The sequence below is a fragment of the Belonocnema kinseyi genome, chromosome 5 (genome assembly GCF_010883055.1).
Source record: "Belonocnema kinseyi isolate 2016_QV_RU_SX_M_011 chromosome 5, B_treatae_v1, whole genome shotgun sequence".
NCBI classification, from domain to species: domain Eukaryota; kingdom Metazoa; phylum Arthropoda; class Insecta; order Hymenoptera; family Cynipidae; genus Belonocnema; species Belonocnema kinseyi.
The window spans coordinates 94337535-94360449 of NC_046661.1; the positions used below are offsets into that span (position 1 = coordinate 94337535).

The 22915-nt window shown below is 24.2% G+C and overlaps 2 protein-coding genes across 4 annotated transcripts in view; one reads left to right on the forward strand and one right to left on the reverse strand.

Annotated features, from left to right (window-relative positions):
• Positions 1 to 13531, reverse strand: part of LOC117172626 — an 82555-nt gene extending 69024 nt beyond the window's left edge. For both annotated transcript variants that reach the window (XM_033360726.1, XM_033360725.1), the window contains exons 1-3: positions 13384 to 13531; positions 7459 to 7886; positions 2702 to 3031 (exon numbers count right to left, since the gene is read on the reverse strand). In XM_033360726.1, the coding sequence (XP_033216617.1) occupies positions 2702 to 3031; positions 7459 to 7880 (752 nt within the window). In that variant the 5' untranslated portion in view covers positions 7881 to 7886; positions 13384 to 13531. The remainder of the gene's footprint in view (positions 1 to 2701; positions 3032 to 7458; positions 7887 to 13383) is intronic.
• Positions 1 to 20719, forward strand: part of LOC117172627 (ejaculatory bulb-specific protein 3-like) — a 46481-nt gene extending 25762 nt beyond the window's left edge. Inside the window, exons 3-4 of one of the 2 annotated variants that reach the window (XM_033360728.1) lie at positions 18086 to 18202; positions 20428 to 20719. In XM_033360728.1, coding sequence (XP_033216619.1) covers positions 18086 to 18202; positions 20428 to 20585 — 275 coding nt within the window. In that variant the 3' untranslated portion in view covers positions 20586 to 20719. Of the gene's footprint in view, positions 1 to 17972; positions 18203 to 20427 lie in introns of those variants that run through there. The other variant, XM_033360727.1, reaches the window with a different exon arrangement.
• The last annotated feature ends 2196 nt before the right edge of the window (positions 20720 to 22915 follow it).

Here is a 22915-nt window from a genome sequence, read left to right on the forward strand (position 1 = left end):
GAAAATTCTTAAACTTCTCCGACAGTTTTTTAAATCCCTACAAATTTTTTGCAATAATTTCAAATCTTTCGAAGTATCTCGAAATTGACTAAAATTAATTTTAATCACGTAAAATTTTAAAAATATTCTTAAATTCCTTTATATCTCTTGACAAGCCTTAAAATCTTTACATTTTGGGAAATAACTTACAATATTTTCAAATAACTTTTAAATTAATTGCTTAACATTCTTTAAAGTCACTAAAACTTATAGAAATATTTTTTAATCCTTTAAAAATAAACTTTAAAATCCCGTCAAGAACCTAGTTATTCCTTAAAATCACTTGAACTCTCAGACATCCTGTAAGATTTCTTGATAATCATAACTCTTCCAAATTTTTTGTAATCCCTTCATCTTCTTTCAAACATTTAAAATTTTTCGAAGTTTCTCGAAATTGATTTAAATCTCTTAAAATCCTTTAAACTTTCTTAAATTCTTTTAAATCTCTTTTAAATCCTTAAAATGTTTGAATTTTATTCAAATTCATTCAAATCTTTTTAAATAAGTTTTCAAAAACTCAATTAAAATTTTTTAAGACCACTAAAACCGTCTTAAAATTTTACAAAATAACTTGTAAATCCTTCAAACTTTTTGAATTATTTTTAAATTATTTTTAAATCCTTTAAGGAGAAACTTGAAGATTCCGCCAAGTCCCTAGTAGTAATTCCTTAAAATCACTAGAATACTTAGAAATATCGTAAAATTTATTGAAAATCCTGAAAGTCCTCCTAATTTCTTTGAACTCACTTCAACTTCTTTGAAATAATTAAAAATATTGTAAAATTGACTAAAATTAATTCAAATCTTTTAAATCCAAAATCCTTTAAATTTTCTTAGGCTTCTTAAAATCTCTTGAAAATCCCTAAATCAATTAATTTCTTTAAATACCCTTCAAATCTCATAAAATTTATTACATTTGTTTTAATAACTTTTCAATAACTCGCTCGACTTTCCTTAAAATCACTAAAAGTTCGTAAAATCTTATAAAATTTCTTGTGAATCTTGCAATCTTTTCGAATTATTTTCACATCCTTTAAAAATAAACTTTAAGATTCCTTTAAATCTCTTGAAAATCCTTGATTTATAGATTTTTTTAAAATCCCTCGATGTCTTTTCAAATTTATTAAAATCTTTTTAAATAACTTTTTTTTAAACTTTTTAAATAGCTTTAAAGTCTTTAAAATCACTTAAACTGTCTTATTTTTTTTTTTAAATTTACTGTAAATCTTGAAATTTTTTTGAATTATTTTTAAATCCTTAAAAAAAAATCATGAAATCCCGTCAAGTCCCTATAGTAATTCCTTAAAATCACTTGAATTTTCAGAAATTCTTAAATTTTTTTTTAAATCCTTTTACTCCTAATTTGTTTGACATTCCTTCAACTTCTTTAAAATCATTTACAATTTTCGAACTTCAGTACAGTTAATTAAAATCCTTTGAGTTTTCTTAAATTCCTTAAAATATTAAAAAAATTACATCCCTTGAAATCTCTTCAAATTCATTAAAATCTTTTTAAAGAACTTTTCAGTAACTCGCTTAACATTCTTTGAAATCACCTAAACTGCCTTAAAATTTGATTAAATCTCTTGCAAATCCTTAAAACTTTTTGGATTCTTAAAAGAATCTTTAAAATTCCTTCAAAGTCGTTCAATTTTTCTGTATTCTTTTAAAGTCCTTTCAAATTTTCTGAAACCGTTAAAAATCTCTTCAGAAACCCTAAGATAACTTAAAGTCTTTTTAAATCTTCTAAAGTCTCTTTGATATAAATTTATTTGATATGAAACTACTTAAAATCACTAATTATCGAAAATTATTATCACATAAGTCGCCGGCAATTGAGGTTATAACCTTAATTACGGCAAATTATATTTTTTCGTGATGATTGCCTGATAGAACATTTTCCAGATTGCCAACAATAATGAAATAAATGGCTTTTCTTTCTTAAAGTCAAATGCATATCACGATTTTTTACTTTATTAAGCCGAAATTAATTAATTTTAGTCAAACTCCTATTTAAACAATGTTTTGCAGTCCACCAAGTAGTATAGCCTTACAGATTTTGACGTTACCGACCGAACGTGACGTAATATTAGAATACTCAATGGTTTTAATTAAAAATTCAAGTATTTTGTTAGAAATTCGTGATTCCAGTAGAAAAATGAATCCTCTTTGGTTAAAAATTTAAATATTTGGTAGAAAATAGTGTCTTTCTTAACAATTTGTATTTTTTATAAAAAATTAATTTTTTAAGTTTAAAATCTAACTCTATGATTGAAAATTAATCTTTTCTAGTTGAAAGATTCAAATAGTTTGTTAAATATTTGTCGCTTTTGGTTGTTTTCAACTGTTTTTAATTTAAAATAAAAAACAAATTTTATTCAAATATCAATTATTACATTTTCTGGTGAAAATTCAACAAATTAGTAGAAATTTCAACTCTTCTGTTGTAAAATTAATAAAATTGGTTCAGAATTCATTTTTTCGTTGAGATAAATTGTAGCCAATTAGCGAAGAGAGTTCAAAAATATTTTTAATGCAAAAATAAAGAAATAGTGGAATAAGCAGACATTTTTTTTCAGAAAATAGTGTCTTTAGTTTAATCTTTTTTCGAAATATTAGTAAAATAGTTTTATCGGTAAAAAAAAAATGTATTCTACAATACCCAGGAATTTTAAAAACTCCTTCAGAGTCGTATTGAACGTCTGTTAAATTTTCTTGTTCCGCGAATGAAGAATTGTCAGTAGAATTTGCTGGCGTTGATGGTTGTGAATCCAGATCGCTGCCAAGAGAATTATCAGCTTCCCTTTCATCGTCGCTCTGCTGATCTTGATCTTGATCCTGATCTTGATCTTGATCTTGATCTGGTCTGTATTCCTCATCCGAAGAATCTTCCGGCAGGTCATTATCAATCAAAGTTTGAACATCCGATGAAGATGTTTCCAAAGGAGTAAGTGCCCAGGGAATTTTTGGTTGTGCTATCGGTCCCAATTCTCTAAATAAAGCAAATAAAGGCTCAATAATAACAATAAATAAATCGGGGTGTCTATCCGAAGGATGATTTTGAATTTCCAGCCAATTCCCGGTTTTCTTCGGGTCAACTGCTAATTTTTCCCGGTGAATTTAAAAAAGGTCAAACGATTTTTCAAGATGTCTAGACATTTCTAAATATTTTAACAGATTAAGATTAATGTGTTGGAGGAGAAAATTTTGAAAATAAAATTATAATTTAGAGTTGGAAGATCAGATCATTTTTGGTTTTAAGAATTACAATTCTGATCTGGAATAGAGAATTTTGGAAAAGAATTATAATTTTGAATTTTAACAAAGTTTTTTTTTAAATTATCTTCTTCTAAATTAGAATTAAAGCTATTTTTCAAAATTTCCGTTTTATGTTAAAAATTCTTTGTTCTAAGTAAATAATAATAAAAGTCAAAACTATAATTCTTTAACAAAATTCTCTGTCCCAAGTCACAATTATACTTATTTGCAAAAGTTCCTTGTATAAAATCCGAATAATATTTATTTATTTAAATTTTAGAAATAAAACGACTCCTTTTTCTAAAATTTTTATGAGGAAAGTTTTAAATTCAGTCAAATTTTTATTTGCAAAAAAAAAATAATGTTTAAATTCAAAACAAATTCTGATTTGGAACAAGCTTTTTTCAAAATCTGACAAATCGTGACTTGGAAGAGGGATTGTTTTTGTAAATAATTATTTTATAAATTAGAATTAGAATTATTTTTAAATATGTACAATTGCAAATAAAAAATAGCCTCTTCACAATTGAAAGTTATAAATCTTTGCGGGGATTTTAAAGAAATTGAATTTATTTATTCCCCGTAAGAACTCATAATTATAATTCTTTTTTTAAATTTCTTATACAAAGTCCCAATTAAATTCATTTCAAAAATTACCTGTTTAAAGTAAAAATTGTATTGATTTACAACATTTTCTATCGTAATTCAGTACAGTAAAATCCTTTTCTAAAATTTGAAAGAGGCAAGCTTCAAATCCTGTTAAATTTTTATTTGCAAGAAAAAAAAATTTTTAAATACAGGGATTGTTTTTGTAATTATTATTATTTTAAACTGACAATTAAAATTATTTTTCAAAATTTTCCGTTTTCTATAACAAATGAACTATTCCAAGAGAAAAATAGTATTCATTTAGAAAAATTCTTATACTAAGTCACAATTATATTTATTACAAACGTTCCTTATTTCAAGTCAGAATTATATTCATTACGAAATTTTCTATTATAATTCAGAAATATAGTAACTCCCTTTTTCTAAAATTTTTAAAGAGGGAAGTTTTAAATTCTGACAAATTTTTATTTGTAAAAAAAAGAATGTTTTACTTTTTAAAAATTTTGATTTTCAAGAAGCAATTTTCGAAATCTGACGAATGCTGAATTGGAACAGAGATTGTTTTTGTAAATAGTTTTTTTTTTTAAATCAGAATTAAAACTATTTTACTAAATTTCCCAATCCATGTCAAAAATTATTTGAACCAAGAAAAAAATTATAATTTTCAAATTTTGACGCATACAAACTTGAAACAGGGATATTTTAAATTCCCTTCTTCTAAATCAGAATAAAAATTCCTTTTTTCTTAGCGGAAACTTTCTAAAATTCTAAAGTGAACCTAAAATTCAAATTATAATTCTCTAAGCAAATTCTGAGTTCTATCTCAGAACTCTGATTCCTTAAAAAAAATCCCTGTCCAAAAGTCAAAATTCTTCTTCCTTGTGGAAATGGTCTTTTTAAAGTTAAAATTATTATTCTTTACAAAATTACTCGTAAAAAAGACAAAATTATCATTTTTCACGGGATATATCTTTACTGGAATTTTATGTTGCAACTTAAAATTATAATTCCTTTCGAAAAATCACTGCTACGAGTCAGAATTGTCATTATTTTGAACAATTCTCTATTCCAAGCAAGAATTCTGATTTTTTCACAAATTTCCTGTTACAACTCAGAATTAGACTAATAAAATAATATTTTATTACTTTAATTCTGAGTTGAAAACTTATTTACAGTTTTTAAAATATTCTATAATGTTTTAGATTGATTAAAATCATTTAAATTGATTGAAATCTATTAAAAATACACTAAGATGTATCAAATCATTTTAAATGTTTTAAAATACCTTGAAAATTTGTAGATTTTAAAAATACCTTAAATTTTTTTAATCTTTTGGAATCCTTTGAAAGTTTTTTCAATGGCTTGAAAATTGCTTGGATTTTTTTAAAGTGCATTAAAAATGTTTAAATCCTTTGGAATCCCTAAAAAAGTTCTTAATCTGTTGAATATTCAATGGAACTTTTAAAAATATTTTAAAAATTTTAAGGTTTTTTGAAATCATCTTCAATTATTTAAATCTATTAAAAATTCACTAAAATGCTTCAAATCCCATAAAATTTGTTTAACTCCCCTGAAAATTGTTAAAGATTTTGATAATTCCTTGTAATTTTTAAAAATACCATACATTTTTTCAATCTTTTGGAATCCTCTGAATGTTTTTAAATCTCTTGAAAATTCCTTGGAATTTTAAAAAGTACCTTAAATTTTTTTAATCTTTTGGAAAACCTTGAAATTTTTTAAACTCTTGAACACTCATTTACAGTTTTTAAAATATTCTATAATCTTTTAGATTTATTGAAATCATTTAAATTTATTGAAATCTATTAAAAATATACTAAGATTGATCAAATCGTTTGAAATATTTTAAAATCCCCTCAAAATGGGTAAAGATTTGGACAATTCCTTGCAATTTTTAACAATATCATCAATTTTTTAATTTTTTGGAATTATTTGAAAGTTTTTAAATATCTTGAAAACTTATTGGCAGTTTTTTTAAATATTCTGTAATCTTTTAGATTTATTAAAATCAATTAAATTATTGAAATCAATTAAAAATATACTAAGATGTTTCAAACCATTAAAACGGTTGAAACTCCCATGAACATTTTTAAAGATTTTTAAAATTCCTTGCAATTTTTTAAAATATCATCAATTTTTTAATTTTTTGGAATTCTTTGAAAGCTTTTAAATCTCTTAAAAATTCCTTGGAATTTTTTAAAGTATCTCACATTTTTTCAATCTTTTGGAAAAACATGAAATTTTTTTTAATCTCTTGAAAACTCATTTACTGTTTTTAAAATATTCTATAATATTTTAGATTTATTGAAATCATTTAAATTTATTGGAATCTATTAAAAATACCCTAAGATTGATCAAATCGTTTAAAATATTTTAAAATCCCATGAAAATTGGTGAAGATTTTGACAATTCCTTGCAATTTTAAAAATATCATCAATTTTTTAACTTCCTGTAATTCTTTAAGTTTTTTAATTTCTAGAAAATTACTTGGAATTTTTACAAGTACCTTGAATATTTATAATTTGTTTGGAATCATTTGAAAGTTTTTGAATATCTTGAAAACATATTGGCAGTTTTTTAAATATTTTATAATCCTTTAGATTTATTAAAATCAATTAAATTATTCAAATCAATTAAAAATATACTAAGATGTTTCAAATCCTTTAAAACGTTTGAAACTCCCATGAACATTTTTAAAGATTTTTAAAATTCCTTGCAATTTTTAAAAATATCATACATTTTTTAATCTTTTGGAATTCTTTGAAAGTTTTCCAATCTCTTGAAAATTCCTCGGAATTTTTAAAAGTAACTTAAAATTTTATAATCTTTTGGAATCATTTGAAAGTTTTTAAATCTCTTGAAAATCACTTGGAATTTTTAAAAGTACCTCACATTTTTTCTAAATCCCCTGAAAATTGGTGAAGATTTTGATAATTACTTGCAATTTTAAAAATATCAATTTTTTAATTTCCTGTAATTCTTTAAGTTTTTTAATTTCTTTAGAATTACTTGGAAATCTTACAAGTACCTTGAATATTTATAATCTTTTGGAATCATTTGAAAGTTTTTAAATATCTTGAAAATTCTTTGGAATTTTTTTAAGTAACTCACATTTTTTTTAATCTTTTGGAAATCCTTGAAAGTTTTTAAATCGCTTGAAAACTTATTGGCAGTTTTTTAAATATTCTATAATCCTTTAGATTTATTAAAATTAATAAAGTTATTGAAATTTATTAGAAATACACTAAGATGTTTCAAATCCTTTAAAATGTTTGAAACTCCCCAGAACCTTTGTAAAGATTTTTAAAATTCCTGACAATTTTTTAAGAATGCCATACATTTTTTAATCTTTTGGAATTCTTTAAAAGTTTTTCAATTTCTTGAAAATTCTATGGAATTTTGAAAAGTATCCCAATTTCATTTATTCTTTAATAATCAATTGAAAGTTTTTAAATCTCTTGAAAATTCCTTGGAACTTTTAAAAATACCTCACATTTTTTAAAATCTTTTGGAAAACCTCGTTTGTGAACATACCTCGCTTTTGCTCGTGTAATTTTCGGCAAGCAGATGTCATCGTCATCGTCGGACTTATTGAGTGTCCTATTGACCATAGCCACCATGTGTTCATTTATGATGACATTTCGCAAAAGGTTTTTAACATTAGTGGCTGTTAAATTAGTTCTAGCAGCTTTTGCGTCCAACTGCCTCTCGATTTCTTCTTCCATTTCGTTGAAAACTGAGACATCCTGAACAGCTTCTCGTTTAATTCGTTCTTTTCTAGAACCATAGTCATCAATCTCAGACACATCTATTTCCAATCCAGCTGTCTCTGAACTCTCCGAATCCGAGGAATCATCTTGTTCGAAATCGTCGACATCGTCAACATCGAACTCGAGGGAGGAAAATGAGAGTTCAAATTTCACTGGAGAATCCTTCTCTTTCTCGTCTGTATCCATCTTTCTCTGGAAAAATTATTATTCAGATATTTTCTTTCAATTATCACCCACTCCTACACAAATATATTCTATAAAAGATATATTTTACACAAAACATATTGCTTACACACAATATTTTCTACGCAGAATTAAATACAGGGTGGCCGTTTTCAACAAGGGAAAATATTCCCGGTTTTTTTCCGGGATCGCAAACATTTTACCGGGTTAATGAAATTTAAAAAATCGAACTTTAAACTAAAAATTTTTTCATTTGAAGTAATAAAAACTGAGCTGCAAATTAAAACACGCGAAGTAAATCAAAGAATCAATCAATGAATTACAATTTTTTTTAATTCTATCATGTTAAGCAATTTTAAACAAACAAGAAACATTAAAAATGGAACGATTATATTTTTCATAAACTGAACACTTCTCAAATTAAAATTTAAATTGTTTTATTTTAAATAGTTTAAAAATCCTTAAAGTACTTCAAAACCTCGAAACGTCTACACGTTGTTTTACATTTTTTTTATTTTTAATATTTAAAAAAAATTTTTCAGACCTTCTAAACATCTTTTAAAATCATTTAAATTTATTTTAACTTTTTTTTAATCCTGCCAAATTCAAACATTCATTTTTGATAATTTTGTAAATCTTTCTAAATGTTTTTAAATATTCTCTTGACATTCATTTTTCAAAAAAACAAAAATCATTTTCAATTTTCCTAAGAAATTTTTTATTCTTCTCAATCCATTCAAAATTCTTAAAACCCTTCTCCATTTTCTGTTCGAAATTTGCCAAAATCTATATTTGGTTTTAAATTAGGCCGTGAAATATTCGCACCGAAATTTTGGTATCGATGGCCGGATTTTTTTTGTACACATAGACATTTCGTTTAAATTATTTGAAATCATTTTACATTTTTTAATACTTTTGAATTTTTTCAAAATTTTTAAATGTCTCTTAACTTACACGAATTTTTTCTAAGAATAATAGATGTTCAATTTTTATTTATAAGTTAATTTCAACAATCTGGCTTAGAAATTAATTTTTTTTAATGTAAAAATTAAAATGTTAACGTTCAAAGTTTAGTTTTATTATTTAGGTTTGAACATTTAATTTATAAATACTGGTTTTAAATGAACAGTCACATATTTCTAAATATATAGTAGTAGACTGAAATGATATTTTAAATTTTATAAAAAACTTTAATTATGAATATATTATTTTGAGGTTATTTTAATATTGAAAAGTCTGTAAAGTTTCAATCGGGCGTTTACATTTGCTTAACTGATAAGACATTCTAATTGAAAACATTTAATTTTTAACGTTAAAATCTGGAAATTCTAAAATTGTGAACTGATTCCGAATCTTTTTGTCAAATCAATTATTATTCACTTTTTAAATTTTAAAGTGCTTGTTCGATTAAAAAAAACATTAATTCATTTATATTCACAGTTCATTAAGTAACAAAAATTTTACCCAATGTCTTGGATTTTTAACGCTTTCAATTTTAAATTGTTTAAGTCTTAAAAAATACATGTTAAAATTCTTTAAATTAAAATGCGCCCTTAGAAACTAAAAATCTAAAACGGAAAATTTGTAAATTAAAATATTTCGAATTACGCATTTTAAACTGAATGATATTATCATTGAAAAAAAATAAAAATTTAACTAATTATTTTTTCTTCTGTTTAATTCTATCTAATTATTTTTTTCTACATGATTATTTGTTACATGAATATTTTTTATTATTTACTGTTGCATATTTTCTAAATTATTAAATTCCTATTTTTAGGAATACTAAGAAATTCCGAAAAATAGGATTCCCTACACTGCAAAATTCCAGAAAAAGAAAATATCGCAAATAGAACATTTTCAAATCTATACAATTGCCAAAATATACAAATCTTGACTTGGAAAATTCCCAAACAATTTATAAAATTAATGAATTTGAAAATGTTCTAATAATAAAATAGCCCACACCGAAATTTCCAAAATTAGAAAATTCCTGAATTTAAACAATTAAAAAATGGTGTATTAATAAATATTTATTTATTAAGAACACAATAATGAATTTTTTGAATAAAAATTTTAAAAAATTAAATGTAAAACAAAATTTCTGTTGGATCAAAATATTTCATTACCATTGTATTTTTAATCAATTATATTTATCAATTAATAACATTTCCGCCTTTATAAAATTCTGGAGATTAAACAATAAAATAGATTGTTTCTAAATAAATATTTTATATTTATTAAAAACACATAAATGAAACATTTTGATGAAAGAATATTTCTTGCAATGTTTAAGTTTTTAAAATTATTATTTAAATTTTTACTGATTGTATTCTTAATAAATAAATCATATTTATTAAAAAACAATTTTGTGATTGTTAAAATTAGGGAATTTTCCAATTTCGAGAATTTTACAGGGTACAATATTTTATAGTTACTGAAATCAAATGATAATTCCTTAAAATCTTTAAAAATATCAAATAATTCAAATCCTTGAAAATGTTTTGAAATCCCTTTACATTTTTTAAATCTCTTGAAAATTCATTACCATTTGTAAACTACACTAAAATATTTTAAATTATCTGGAATATCTTAAAATTATAGATACATATTAAATTTAAAAATACCTCAAAATCTTTCAAATCCTTTAGAATATCTTTAAATTATTAAAATCAATTCAAAAGTTCTTAAAAATTCCAGGAAGATTTAAAAAATATTTATATAAATATAATAGATTTAAAAGTATATAAATATATAATGTTAAACAATTCTTAAAAATATGTAGAAATACCTTTAAATATTTTAAGTTCTTTGAAATCCCTTCATATTTTTAAAGATCTTTAAAACTCCTTGGAATTATAAAAAATATAGTAACACAATTTTTAATCCTTTCAAACTTTTTAAAGCTCTTGTATATTCTTTGGAATTTTTAAAAGTACCTTACAATTTTTTCAATCCTTTGAAACATCTTCACATTTTTTTAAACGATTGAAAATTCCTTAGAATTTAGAAAAATTCGAAAATATTTGAAATTGTTTGAACTCCCTTGGAGTTTTTAAAAATCTTTAAAACTCCATGGGATTTTTAAAAACACCGTAGAATTTTGTTAATCCTTTGAAATCCCTTGCATGATTTTAAAGTTATTTAAAGTTAATAAGTTAATTTTTTTATTGAAAAATTCCAGGAAGGTTTTTAAAATATTTATAACAATACAATAGATATAAAAGTATATATAAAATATAATATTTACAAATTAATTGAAATGTGTGAAAATACCTTAAAATATTTTAAATCCTTTGAAATTCCTTCACCTTTTTAAAGCTCTTAGCATTTTTTTTTTATTCTAAAATATTTCAAATAGTTTAAACTCCCTTGGAGTTTTTAAATATCCTTAAATCTCTATGGGGTTTTTAAAAATACCGTAAAATCTTTAAAATCATTTGAAACCTTTTAGATCTCTTGAAAATTTATTAGAATTTTTAAAAGTACCTTAAAATTTTGTGAATCCTTTGAAATCCCTTGCATTTTTAAAAAGTTTTTAAAAATCTTAGAAAGGTTTTAAAAATATTTATATAAATATAACAGATTTAAGAGTATATATAATATATAATGTTAAACAATGCTTAAAAATGTGTAGAAATACCTTGAAATATTTTAAATACTTTAAAATCCCTTCACATTTTAAAGCTCTTGAAAATTCCTTGAAATTAAAAAAAAACTAAAATATTTGTAATCTTTTGAAATCCCTTGAAATATTTTAAAGATCTATAAAATTCCTTGAATGTTTAAAAATACCGTAAAATTTTTTGAATTCTTTGAAAGTTTTTAAAGGTCTTGAAAGCTCCTTGGATTTTTCTAAAATGCCATAAGAAATTTTAAAACACTTAAAACTTTTTAAAGCTCTAAAAAATTCCTTGCAATTTTCAAAAATACTCTACAATATTTAAATTCTTTAGAAACGCTTAAATTTTTTTTGGAAATTTAAAAATTTTCCATTTGAAGTAATAAAAACTGAGCTGCAAATCATTTTAGGCAATTTTAAGCTAGAAACGTTACATTAGAAATTAAATTAGAAGCTAAATTATTTTAATTTTAAATAGTTTAGAAATCCTTAAAATTTTATTGCAAAATCTTGAAAAATGTAATTGTTGTTTTAGATACTTCCAAATTTTAAAGTATTTTAAACATTTTTAGAACTTCTAAGCATCTCTTAAAATAATTCGAATTTTGCCTAAAATCTTGCAAAAAGTCCTTCAAAATAAAAATTCCTTTAATTCTTCCAGATCCATTTTTGACGATTTTCGAAATATTTTTAAACATTCTCTTAAAACTAATTTTTCAAAATAGAAAATTTTTTAAAATTTATCTAAGAATCTTGAGAAAATGATTTTTATTCTTTTCAAGTTTTTCAAAATTCTTAAAAGCTTCTATATATTTCTTTTGGGTCTGCAGAAATTTATATTTTTTCTATGAATAATAGGTGTTCAATATTTAATTATACATCAAAATTCAACAAATTTACTTTAAAATTAAAATTCTCTAAATAGAACAATTAATATTGTAACGTTCAAAGATTAATTTTTTTGTTTAGTTTTGAATATTTGATTTATAATTACTGATTTTAAATAAATAGTCAAATATTTATCAATATTAAGAAATTTTTCTCATTTTTAATCAAAAATCTAAAATTCTTGAATTGTAAACTGAGACAGAGTTTGAAATTTAATAAAAGCCTTTAATTATCAATTTATTATTTTTCAGTTAATTAAAAATTTTAATAACAGTTTAATTTTTGACGTGAAAGCTTGGAAATACTTCAATTTTGAATTAATTTCGAATCTTCTTGTATAATCAATTATTCACTTTTTAATCCTTAAAGTAGATTTCAATTTAAAAACCCATTATAATGTAAATTCATAGTTGATCAAATAAAAATGTTTTTTATCCAAAATTCTCGATTTCAAACGCTTCTCAGTTGTAATTTTTTAAGTCTTTAAAACTGAATTTTGAACATCTTTAAATTAAAATTTTACGCTTAAAAATTAAATCTGAAAGAAAAAACTCGATCTCATAATATTTCCGGTTTCCCGGTCCAGCGACCACTCTGAAGAAAATTCAGAAATGACCTGAATTCAATGGTGATTAATCCATGGGTTAATTTATAGAAAAAAAGTCACTAGAGATCTTTAACTGGAAAAAGCGATTTGAGAAAAAATTTGCTGATAAGTTACTATCTCACAATCTTGATTATTCTTGACAGTTCATTAAAGTACTTCTTTAAGAAATTCCCTGATTGTTGCAATTTTTTTTTGCAAGTACCTAACTTTTTTCCCTTACTTGCAGCCACTCTACGCAAGGGCAATACGTCAAAAAATGTTAGGATACGCCTAAAAGTTAATTAGATATTTGTTCCATAATTCGTCAATTTTAATAATTTAGTATGGAAAAAAACCTAATACTCTGTAAAAGCTATATTAATTGGCCAAGAATGAAACTTATATTTTACCTGTCTAAAATTCCAGATATTCAGCTCCGATCATTGAATTTCTTTAATCAACGTTGGCCAGTAACACGAAACTTTCGTTTTTGCCTTTTTTCTATTTGACGGAAGCCCAAAAATCGGGAAAATTATCGCCTGATAACAGGAACGACTCTTGTTTATTAATTTGCCGCGAAGAATGAAAACATAACCTCAAACAGATGTTTCGTTTCGCACTGCGCATGTGTCGCGTTGAAAACCGGATTGGTTATTGTTGGCGTGATTATTTAAAATGATCAAATGCGCAAGAAAGTAGTTTACAACAAATAAGTCTTGTAAAATTATTGAAAATAATTCTTTGTTCAGAATATTGACTTATGAAGTGAAATTTAAAATAAATAATTCATTTTACTTCTTGAAAATAAATAAGCGGTTTTTAAGTTAAAAAAAGGAATACTTTTTTATAAAGAATATGGATTAAAAGTAATGTTTAATATTTTTATCAATTTTAACATTATTATTTGTTGTAAAAAAGCTTTTAGTGCACTATGCGACTAGTGTTCGTATGTGCTTCGATATTAAGTGCTAAACTTACTTTTGTGTGTGTATGTGTGTGTGTGCGCGCGTGTGTGTGTGTGTGTGTGTGTGTCAGGAACAAAAAGAATAAAAGAATTCTTTTTTAGTTACAAACAATTTTTATTTGTATAGAAACAAATAAGATGGACAATGTCAAGTCCTGATTCCAAATTGTTCGACCTTATGGAAGTGTTTTCCGATTCTCAATATCAGGCTTTTCAAATCTGCCGCGTCTACCACGAACTGCAATACACGATCATTGTCGTTTATTCTAGAGATCAAATAAGAGAATATGTCATCTATGAACAATTATGTATCGACAAATTATAATAAACATTCAAGTTTAATTTACTAGCTAAAATCTGTATACCGAGTGAATCATTTTTCAAACCTGACCTATATTTCGCGGCTAATGCTTTCAACCATTCAACGACAGGTAACGGAAGAAATTTGAGAGCCGAGTTTGGACATAACAATAGCGCTAGGAGAACTTCCGGTATTTTGAATGCAATTTCTAGCGTGCAAAAATTATTTCCAATTATTTATGGGTACAGTTTTCGATAAGAAATAATAATATAAAATCATATTTTATAAAAAAAATATTTTATCAAGCTAGAATTTTTTTATCAACAAAAATATTACATTTTTGGATTTGGTTGATGGATGACTTATATCAAATTCTAAAAAACTAACATTAGTAATCAGGGGCTGTATTTGCATCTAAGAAAATATTTGAATTTTCACCAAAAATGATTTTCTACCAAAAGACAAGAATTTTAAACCCCCAAAAAATGTTTATGATAAAGAGAAAATTATTTTTCACCAAACAATTGAATTAGTAATCAAATAGGTGAACTTGAAAGCCAAAGAGACAAATTTTTATCAAAATATTTAAACTTTTAACCAAATTTTTATTTTTTCAATTCAAAAGGACGAATTTTTAACCAAATAGTTGAATTTTCAACAAACAAGATTAATTTTCTAGCCAAGAAAACGAATTTTCAAGAGAATAAATGCACTTTTCTTGTTGAAAATTAGTAGTAGAGCAAGTGAGCAACAAGGACATCAGGCCATTCACCGGCCGATTTACCGAGCATCGGTCGATAATGTAGGTTTATCATGGGTAGTAAAAATGCTTACCATTGATCGCTAATTACCTAATGTTGTTAATTCAGGAGGGAACAGAACCTTGCACTTAGCATGGAACAGAACCTGCGCAGTCGGTATGTGGCCTGATGCCTTGTTACTCTACTACTAACATTCACCAATAAATGTTTAAAAGTGAAGCATTTTTGAATAAACATTTCGAATGTTTTGTTTTAAAATTAAAGAAAAGAATTTTTATCAAAACAGTTCAATTTACAACTCAAAAATATGCATTTTCTACCAAAGTAATTGAATTTTTAAAACCAAAAAAAAACGAGTTTTCAAGAAAATAAGTAAATTTTCAAATAAAATTAAATAACTGCAGTTACAGTACAAAATTAATTGTAAAGAAAAAAGCGAATTTTCTGCAAAATGGTTACATTTATAACTATAGAAATGAATTGTCTACTAAAAAAGAGGGATTGTCAACAAAATAGAAAAGTTTTCAACGAAATAATTTAATTTCCAGCCAAACATATACATTTTCAACAAAAAAAAGTAAATGCCAATCAAAAAGATCTATTTTGGACAAAAAATATAAAAGTAACATTTTCAATAAAAAAAATAATTTGTATTCAGAGAAATAAATTTTCAATTAAAAAGAAAAATTTTCTATCAAAAAAGATCAATTTGTAAGAAAATGCGTGAATTTTCAACGAAATTTTGAATTTTTAAAGAAATGTTCACGCCAATAGTTAAATTTTTGACCAAAGAAATTAATTGTTAACAACAACAACAAAATTAGCAAATACTTGATTTTTTTATCAATTAAAAAAAATTTTCATTCTAATGGTTAAATGTTCAATTAACGAAATGAATCTTCAAACAAAAAAAGAAAAGGAATTTTCAACGATGCAGTTCCACTTTCCACAAGTACATACATTTTGAACCAAAAAATGTTTTTAAGTCGCTATTTACTTTTAGTACAAAAATAATGAAACAATAGATTAAATTTTCAAGCCTTAAACTAATTTTTAAATAAAATAAAGAATCTTCATAAAAAATAAATACATTTTCAACCCAACAGTTGAATTTTCATACAAAAATTGTCCACTGAAATGTTCAGTTCAAAAAATTAATTTTCAAAAAAAATAAAACTTTTTTTCAATGAAAGAGATGAATTTTCAACCAAAAAGATTAATTTTCATCTAAAGAATTTAATTTGAAAGAAAGCAGTTACATTTTTAAGAAAATAAGATTATTTTAAACTGAAATAATTAATCTTCTATCAAAAAAGATTTAGAATAAAAATTAGAATCAAATTTAGAATCGAATGATTGAATTTGAAACCAAAATGATGAATTTTCAACAAAAAACAAAATCATTGTTTTTATGAAGTAGTTCTACTGTAAACCAAGTAATTGATTTTTTAACCAAAAAAGATTTTTATTTTTAATAAAACACAGGAAAACAACTTAAGAAAGTGCAATAAAAGAGTTCAACATTTAATTGAATATTTAAATTTTCAACCAAAAGATGATTTGATGAATAAGAAGATTTACTAGCAAAAAAACGAATTTTCAACAGAATAGATTAACCTTGAACTAGAAGAGATCAAACTCCAATTTAAAGCATAATTCTTCAACCAAAGATGGAATAGTTACATTTTCAATTTAAAAAAATTAATTCTTAACCAAAAAGCAAACGAATTTTTAAACAAATTTTTAAATTTTCAACCAAATAATTGAATTGAAACCAAAAATAAAAGTTGAATTTTTAGTGAAAATATTAAATAAATTTTCACTAAATAAACGAATTTTCAACTTAATATTTACACTTGGAAACAAAAATAGGTTTTTAATCAAATAGATGAATTTTCATCCAAAAAGGTAAATTTTCTACCAAAAATGTAAATTTGTCCCTACAAAAATTAATATTTTATCATAAAAAACATATATATACATATATATATAATAATTGTTAATTGCAGAAGATAAATGTTAAACTGCAAACCGGGAATAATTAAATTTTCAATAAAAACAATTATTTTGCAACAAAAAATTTTGAACAAAAGAAACGGTTTTTAACTAAAATGATGAATCATCGACCAAACAATGAACCGAAAATTCACCGATTGTGCTCATTTTTAGTTTTTCAAAATTATTATTTAAATAATGCAACGAAATTATAGAAAAGCGGTTATTTTTCGGGTTCAATTTTCCCTTGTTACCATGCACATAAATGTTACATTTTCCTTGCTCTTGAACTTTAAAAATAAAATTCTGATATAAAAATAAAATACTTTAACACATTTTGGGGAAAAATATGTCCCGAAAACGTGGTAAATTAAATCTGATAGAAAATTCGAATTAATTCAAAATAGTATTTAATTCTACTTTGATAAATAAGTATTTCGGAAATACGTTGAAAATGTATTTTTTAGGTTTTTTAAATGTTGAAAGTACGGTGTCAGACACATCTAAATCTAAAGCGCGAAAATAATAAATTGAAAATCAACTATGAACGGTTATTATAATTATTCAATTACTTTGATTTCAATTTTTTATATTAAATCCTTATTATTTTATTTAGTATACACATTATTTTATTTCTCAAATAACTGAATGAAAAACTTTCCGACGAAGATTTGCATTCCGGTATTTTGAATTATCATACAAAATTAAAGTAATTTAATTTTAATATCGTTGGCGCAATGATCTCTATCAGAAAGAAATACCTTCAGGAAATATCCAAGTATAAATATAATCATCAAAATGAGGTAATTAATTTCCTATTTCCATCCAGATATAAAGTTCAACCTATAAGGAATCCTGAAAACCCATTTGTCAATTTTCGGAATTAATTAGAGAAAATTGAGGGGAAATTGTATATATAGATCATTTTCATATTTTCAAAATAGTTGTCAACGAGAAGCCGCCCCGACAACTTTTCAGTTTTCCGCACCGAAACAAATTTTCCTTATCAAATATATTAGTTTATTTTTGATAAAACATAATCATGAATTGCAAGTTGATTTTTGGATTTCTTACCATTTTGGCCACTTTAGACATTTTTGCGACTCAAGATGTCACCAAAATGCTTCAGAATAGAACACTTGTACAGAGGCAAATTAATTGTGCTTTGGATCGCGTACCCTGCGATGCTCTTGGGAATCAAATAAAAGGTAATTATTTTGTAATGGAATGAAAAAATTTGGTTTCTTCAATATTTGATTTATTAATTTTAAATCACTTTCAAATTATATTTATATTTTCTAAATGAGCGATTCTCAATACTCGGATAATAATCAATTTACGAAATAAATTTTAAAATGTCGACTAAATTTCTGATCATTTTTAGCTGAAAATTAATGATTTTCAATTGAAAATTCAAATTTTAAATTCTTCATGGGAATTTTTTTTCTTTTAAATTTGTTTTTTGTTCATTAGTTTTGAACTGATTATTTTACTATTTCATTTTTGGTTCAAAATTGATCATATTGTATTGAAAATTAATTTTTGTACAGCAAATTTAAATATTTCATTTTTGAAAGAAGAATTGATCGTTTTTAATTGAAAATTCTAGTATTGATTTTTTTATTGAATATCAACGATTCCATTTTTAGTTAAAATTGATGGTTTTCCATTGAAAATTCAAATATTAAACTTTTCATTAGAAATTAATTTTTTTTTATTTGCTTGTTTAAAATTCTTCTTTTTTTTTTAAATTCAGTTTTTTACTCAACATTTGAATATTTTTTTTATTGTTCGTTTTTAGTTTAAAATTAATTTTTGTAACTCAAAATTTCACTGTTCTATTTTCGGATGCAAATTAATAGTTTTTAATTAAAAATTAATGCATTAAATCTTTCATTAGAATTTAACTTTTTTTTGGTTGAAAATTTTTTTTTTTCAAATTAATTTTTTTACTCAATATTTGACTATTGTATTTTTTATTATTTTTTTTTTTAAATTCTTCGTTTTTAGTTAAAAATTAATTTTCGTGACTAAAAATTTAAACATTCTATTTTTCGCTGAAAATTGCTAGTTTTGAATTTCTAATATTAATTTTTTTTACTGAATATTTAACTATTCCATTTTTGTTTGAAAAATTATGATTTTTAGTTTTAAAATCAACTATTTGTTTCAAAATTTATGTATTTTGTTGAGAATTGATATTTTTTTGGTAAAAAATTTTAATTTAATTAATTTTGGATTGAAAATTTTACTAATAAAAACCAAAAAATTTTAAAACTATTTTTCGTTGGTTAAAAATTCCACTATTTATTGAACCAATGTGCGCACGACCGAAGTAAGACCTTTATAATTTTTTTATGATGATATGCTTTGAATAATTTGTTCCATAAAAACACATTTATATCTTTATAAATAATTCCTGTAATTTCGTCAAAAAATTCCAAGAATTGGATGAATTATGAGAAAAAACCTGTTTTCTAAAAAACAGGTTTTCCGGGTTTACTACGACAATTTTTTTCTTTTTGTAACCAAGAGTTAACGTTCTGTATTATTTTTACAATTATACATTCAATTCCTTTAAACAATTATGGTTTGAATTTTCAGAATTCAAATCTTTTGGAAATAAATATACATGGTTAAATTAATTAAATTTATTATGATTCTTTGAAATTTAGGCTTGAGTTGTTTTCAAAATCAAATTATTTTTTAAACATAAAATTGCTAACCATTATTATAAAATAACAATTTTTTTAAATCTTACAACAATTTTTTAAAGGATTTAAGAAATACTTGAAATAGTCTTTATTTTTTATTATTTATTTGATACGTGCCTTATTAATTGAGAAATATATCAAAATTCGAATCAACGAATGTACACTTGAGGAACATATAAAATTAATTTAGGATTTCAGCTAATTGTTATGAAAAAATTATATTAAAAAATACTTGGATGCGGATCATAACAGCAGAAAAAATGGTTTCTTAACAAAAAGTGCTCAAGTACCTTATATAAATAATATACGTGATAAATAATTAAGAAATATTAATAATTACTATTACTGTAAACATTTTAATTAATAAATAGTACACTTTTGCATCTTTTTCGTAAATATTACTTATTATAATGGTTCCAGATAACTAAAAAGAAAAATATTGCATTCAGAAAATGTGTCATTGACTCTTAGGTGTTTTTTTCATTGACAAATTATTACATGCATAATTATTTTTACAATTTTTGCATGGGCAAAAAAAACTAGTGCGTGGGACGCATGAATCATTTTTGTTGGATTTGGACGCATGATGCAACCTGATGCATAAAATGCTCTGAGTATGCAGCCCTCATGCTGCTTGTCACGCTTGACTGAGCATCGTCTGTTTTTGTAAAAAAATTATTTTCTATAATAAAACTGAAAAATAAAATTTTTATTTTTAGGTCTAATAATGGAAACTATTGCCAATAGTTGTCGACGATGCAGCCAAAAGCATGTGAAAATGTCAAAACAAGTTATCGAATTTATGCAAGACAACTATCCTAAGGAATTTAGAGAAATTATTCAGCACACAATTAACAAATTGAATCAACAAGGTTGAACTCACTGAAAATCAATTAAATAATTAATTATTTCAATTGACGACAGTATTTTATATGAATTAAACAATAATAAGAGATATAATACTGTTTTGTAGAAATAAGTACGGGTTGTCAAACAATTCGCACAATGAATCAACTTATTTTTCCATCTGACAATTTATACAAATTCAAAAAGAAATAAAGCTTTTATTTGGCAGAACTATATTTTTCTCCATGGTATTAATTTCCTAGTTTATTTCCCATTAAAAAAAACCAGTGAATAGCCCTCAGTATACACTAGGGTGGCTCAAAAAGGCTTTTATTTTTTATATGGCAACGATCCCCTCAATGTCATTCCAAATCCGAAAAAAGAAATTCCCTAATTTTATTTTTTTTATTTATCGATTTTAACAGGTGCCGGTTTTGACTTGAAGTTTCCCATGTAAAACGCATGGAGAAAAATAACATTCTTGAGTTTTCAGAATAATTTTTTAGGGCTTGATAAAATATGACGGGAAAGTATGGGGGCCGTGTAGAGAATTATCCAACAAAGAATTTTATGTATCACATATATGGGTTTGACACCCCTAACACAACCCCACGAGTACTTGAAAACTACCCTTAAAACAAAAATGTAAATTCTTCATGAAATTGACATTTCGAGCACTGTATTCTGGTCTTCTTTTACATATAATGATTAATATTGGTCTAATGGGATATTTATTGTCATTGGTTAATTCATTTTTAATTATTTAAACAAATAGAATTTGTTTAAATAATTTCTTTTTAATTCGTTTTTTCTCTAAAAATGATTACTATTGGTCTAGTGAAATATTTATTAACATTAGGCCATTCATTTTCATCTATTTAAACAAAAGGAATTTGTTTAAATAAGTTCGTTTCGATTTATTTTTAAATAAAATTTATTACTGTTAGTCTAGTGGAATATTTATCAGTGATAATTAATAACTAATTAATAATTAATTTATCACTAATATTTAAAGAATATTTTTTCTTAAACAATTTTGGTTTAAATCAAATTATTTAATAATTTTTTAATTTATCTGCTATATCATCAGAGATTGTACCTTACCGACAGTAGATCAACCCTCCAAACCATGAAGGCAGAAAATCTACACAATATCGATCAAGTTAAGAATCTTCAATAACAGAAAATGCTTAACGTCTTAATAAGACTAGATGGAAAATAATATTTTTAAATTAAACTTAAAATTATTTCTTGAAAAAAAGATCCTACTCCATCTTCACTCGATTGGGAATCGAATTATGAAATAATTACTTGTACCATTAACACCTAGCTAAAAATTGGCGTTATGTTCTTGAATTAAGAGTTCTTATTCTGATCCCTCTAATAGCTTAATTGGAAAAGCACCTGACCGGAAATAAAAGTTTTGTGGTTCGATATCCAATGAAATAATTTTAATTTTAAATCAAATTAATCATGCAATGTTGATAAATATTCCACTGAAGAAATATTAATAATTTTGGATAAAAAAATTATTTACAGAAATTCCATTTGTTTAAACAATTGAAAATTAATGAACTAATGTTAATAAATATTCAACTAGACCAATAGTAATAATTTTTAAGGAAAAAAGCGAAATTTCGGAGAAAATTGTTTAAACAAATTCCATTTGTTTAAATAATAAAACATTAATTAGCCAATGTTAATAAATATTCTACTAGACTAATAGTAATAATTTTTAGAGGCAAAAACGGATTTTCGAGAAAAAAATATTATTTAAACAATTGCCAGTTATTTAAATAATTGAAAATTTATGAACCACTGATAATAAATATATCCACTAGACCAATAATAATAATTCTAAGTAAAAAAATATAAGAATAAAGTGTTCAAAAGGTCGATTTCATGAAAAATTAACATTTTTGATTTTAAGGGTAGTCTTCAGGTATTCGTGGGGGCGTGTTAGGGGTGCCAAACCCATGTCTGATAGATAAAATTCTTCTTTGGATAATTCACTACAGGAACCTATACGTTCCCGTGAAATTTTTTCAAACCCTAAAAAATTATTCTAAAAACTTGAAAGTGATTTTTCCCCATGTATTTTACATGGGAAACTTCAAGTTAAAACCGGCACATGTTAAAATTAAAAAATAAAGATATAAAAAATTACGGAATTTCTTTTTTCGGATTTGGAATAAAAAAAGGGGGGGGATCGTTGCCCTCTAGCATGTAAAAAAATTTTGCCATGCATTTTTGGACCACCCTAGTACAGTCTGTCAAGTTAAAGCGTGGGTGGCTTTACTCGCAGTCGGTAAGGTGTATCGACATGATTTTGGTGTCAAAATATTAAGAAGAGCTCCCTCT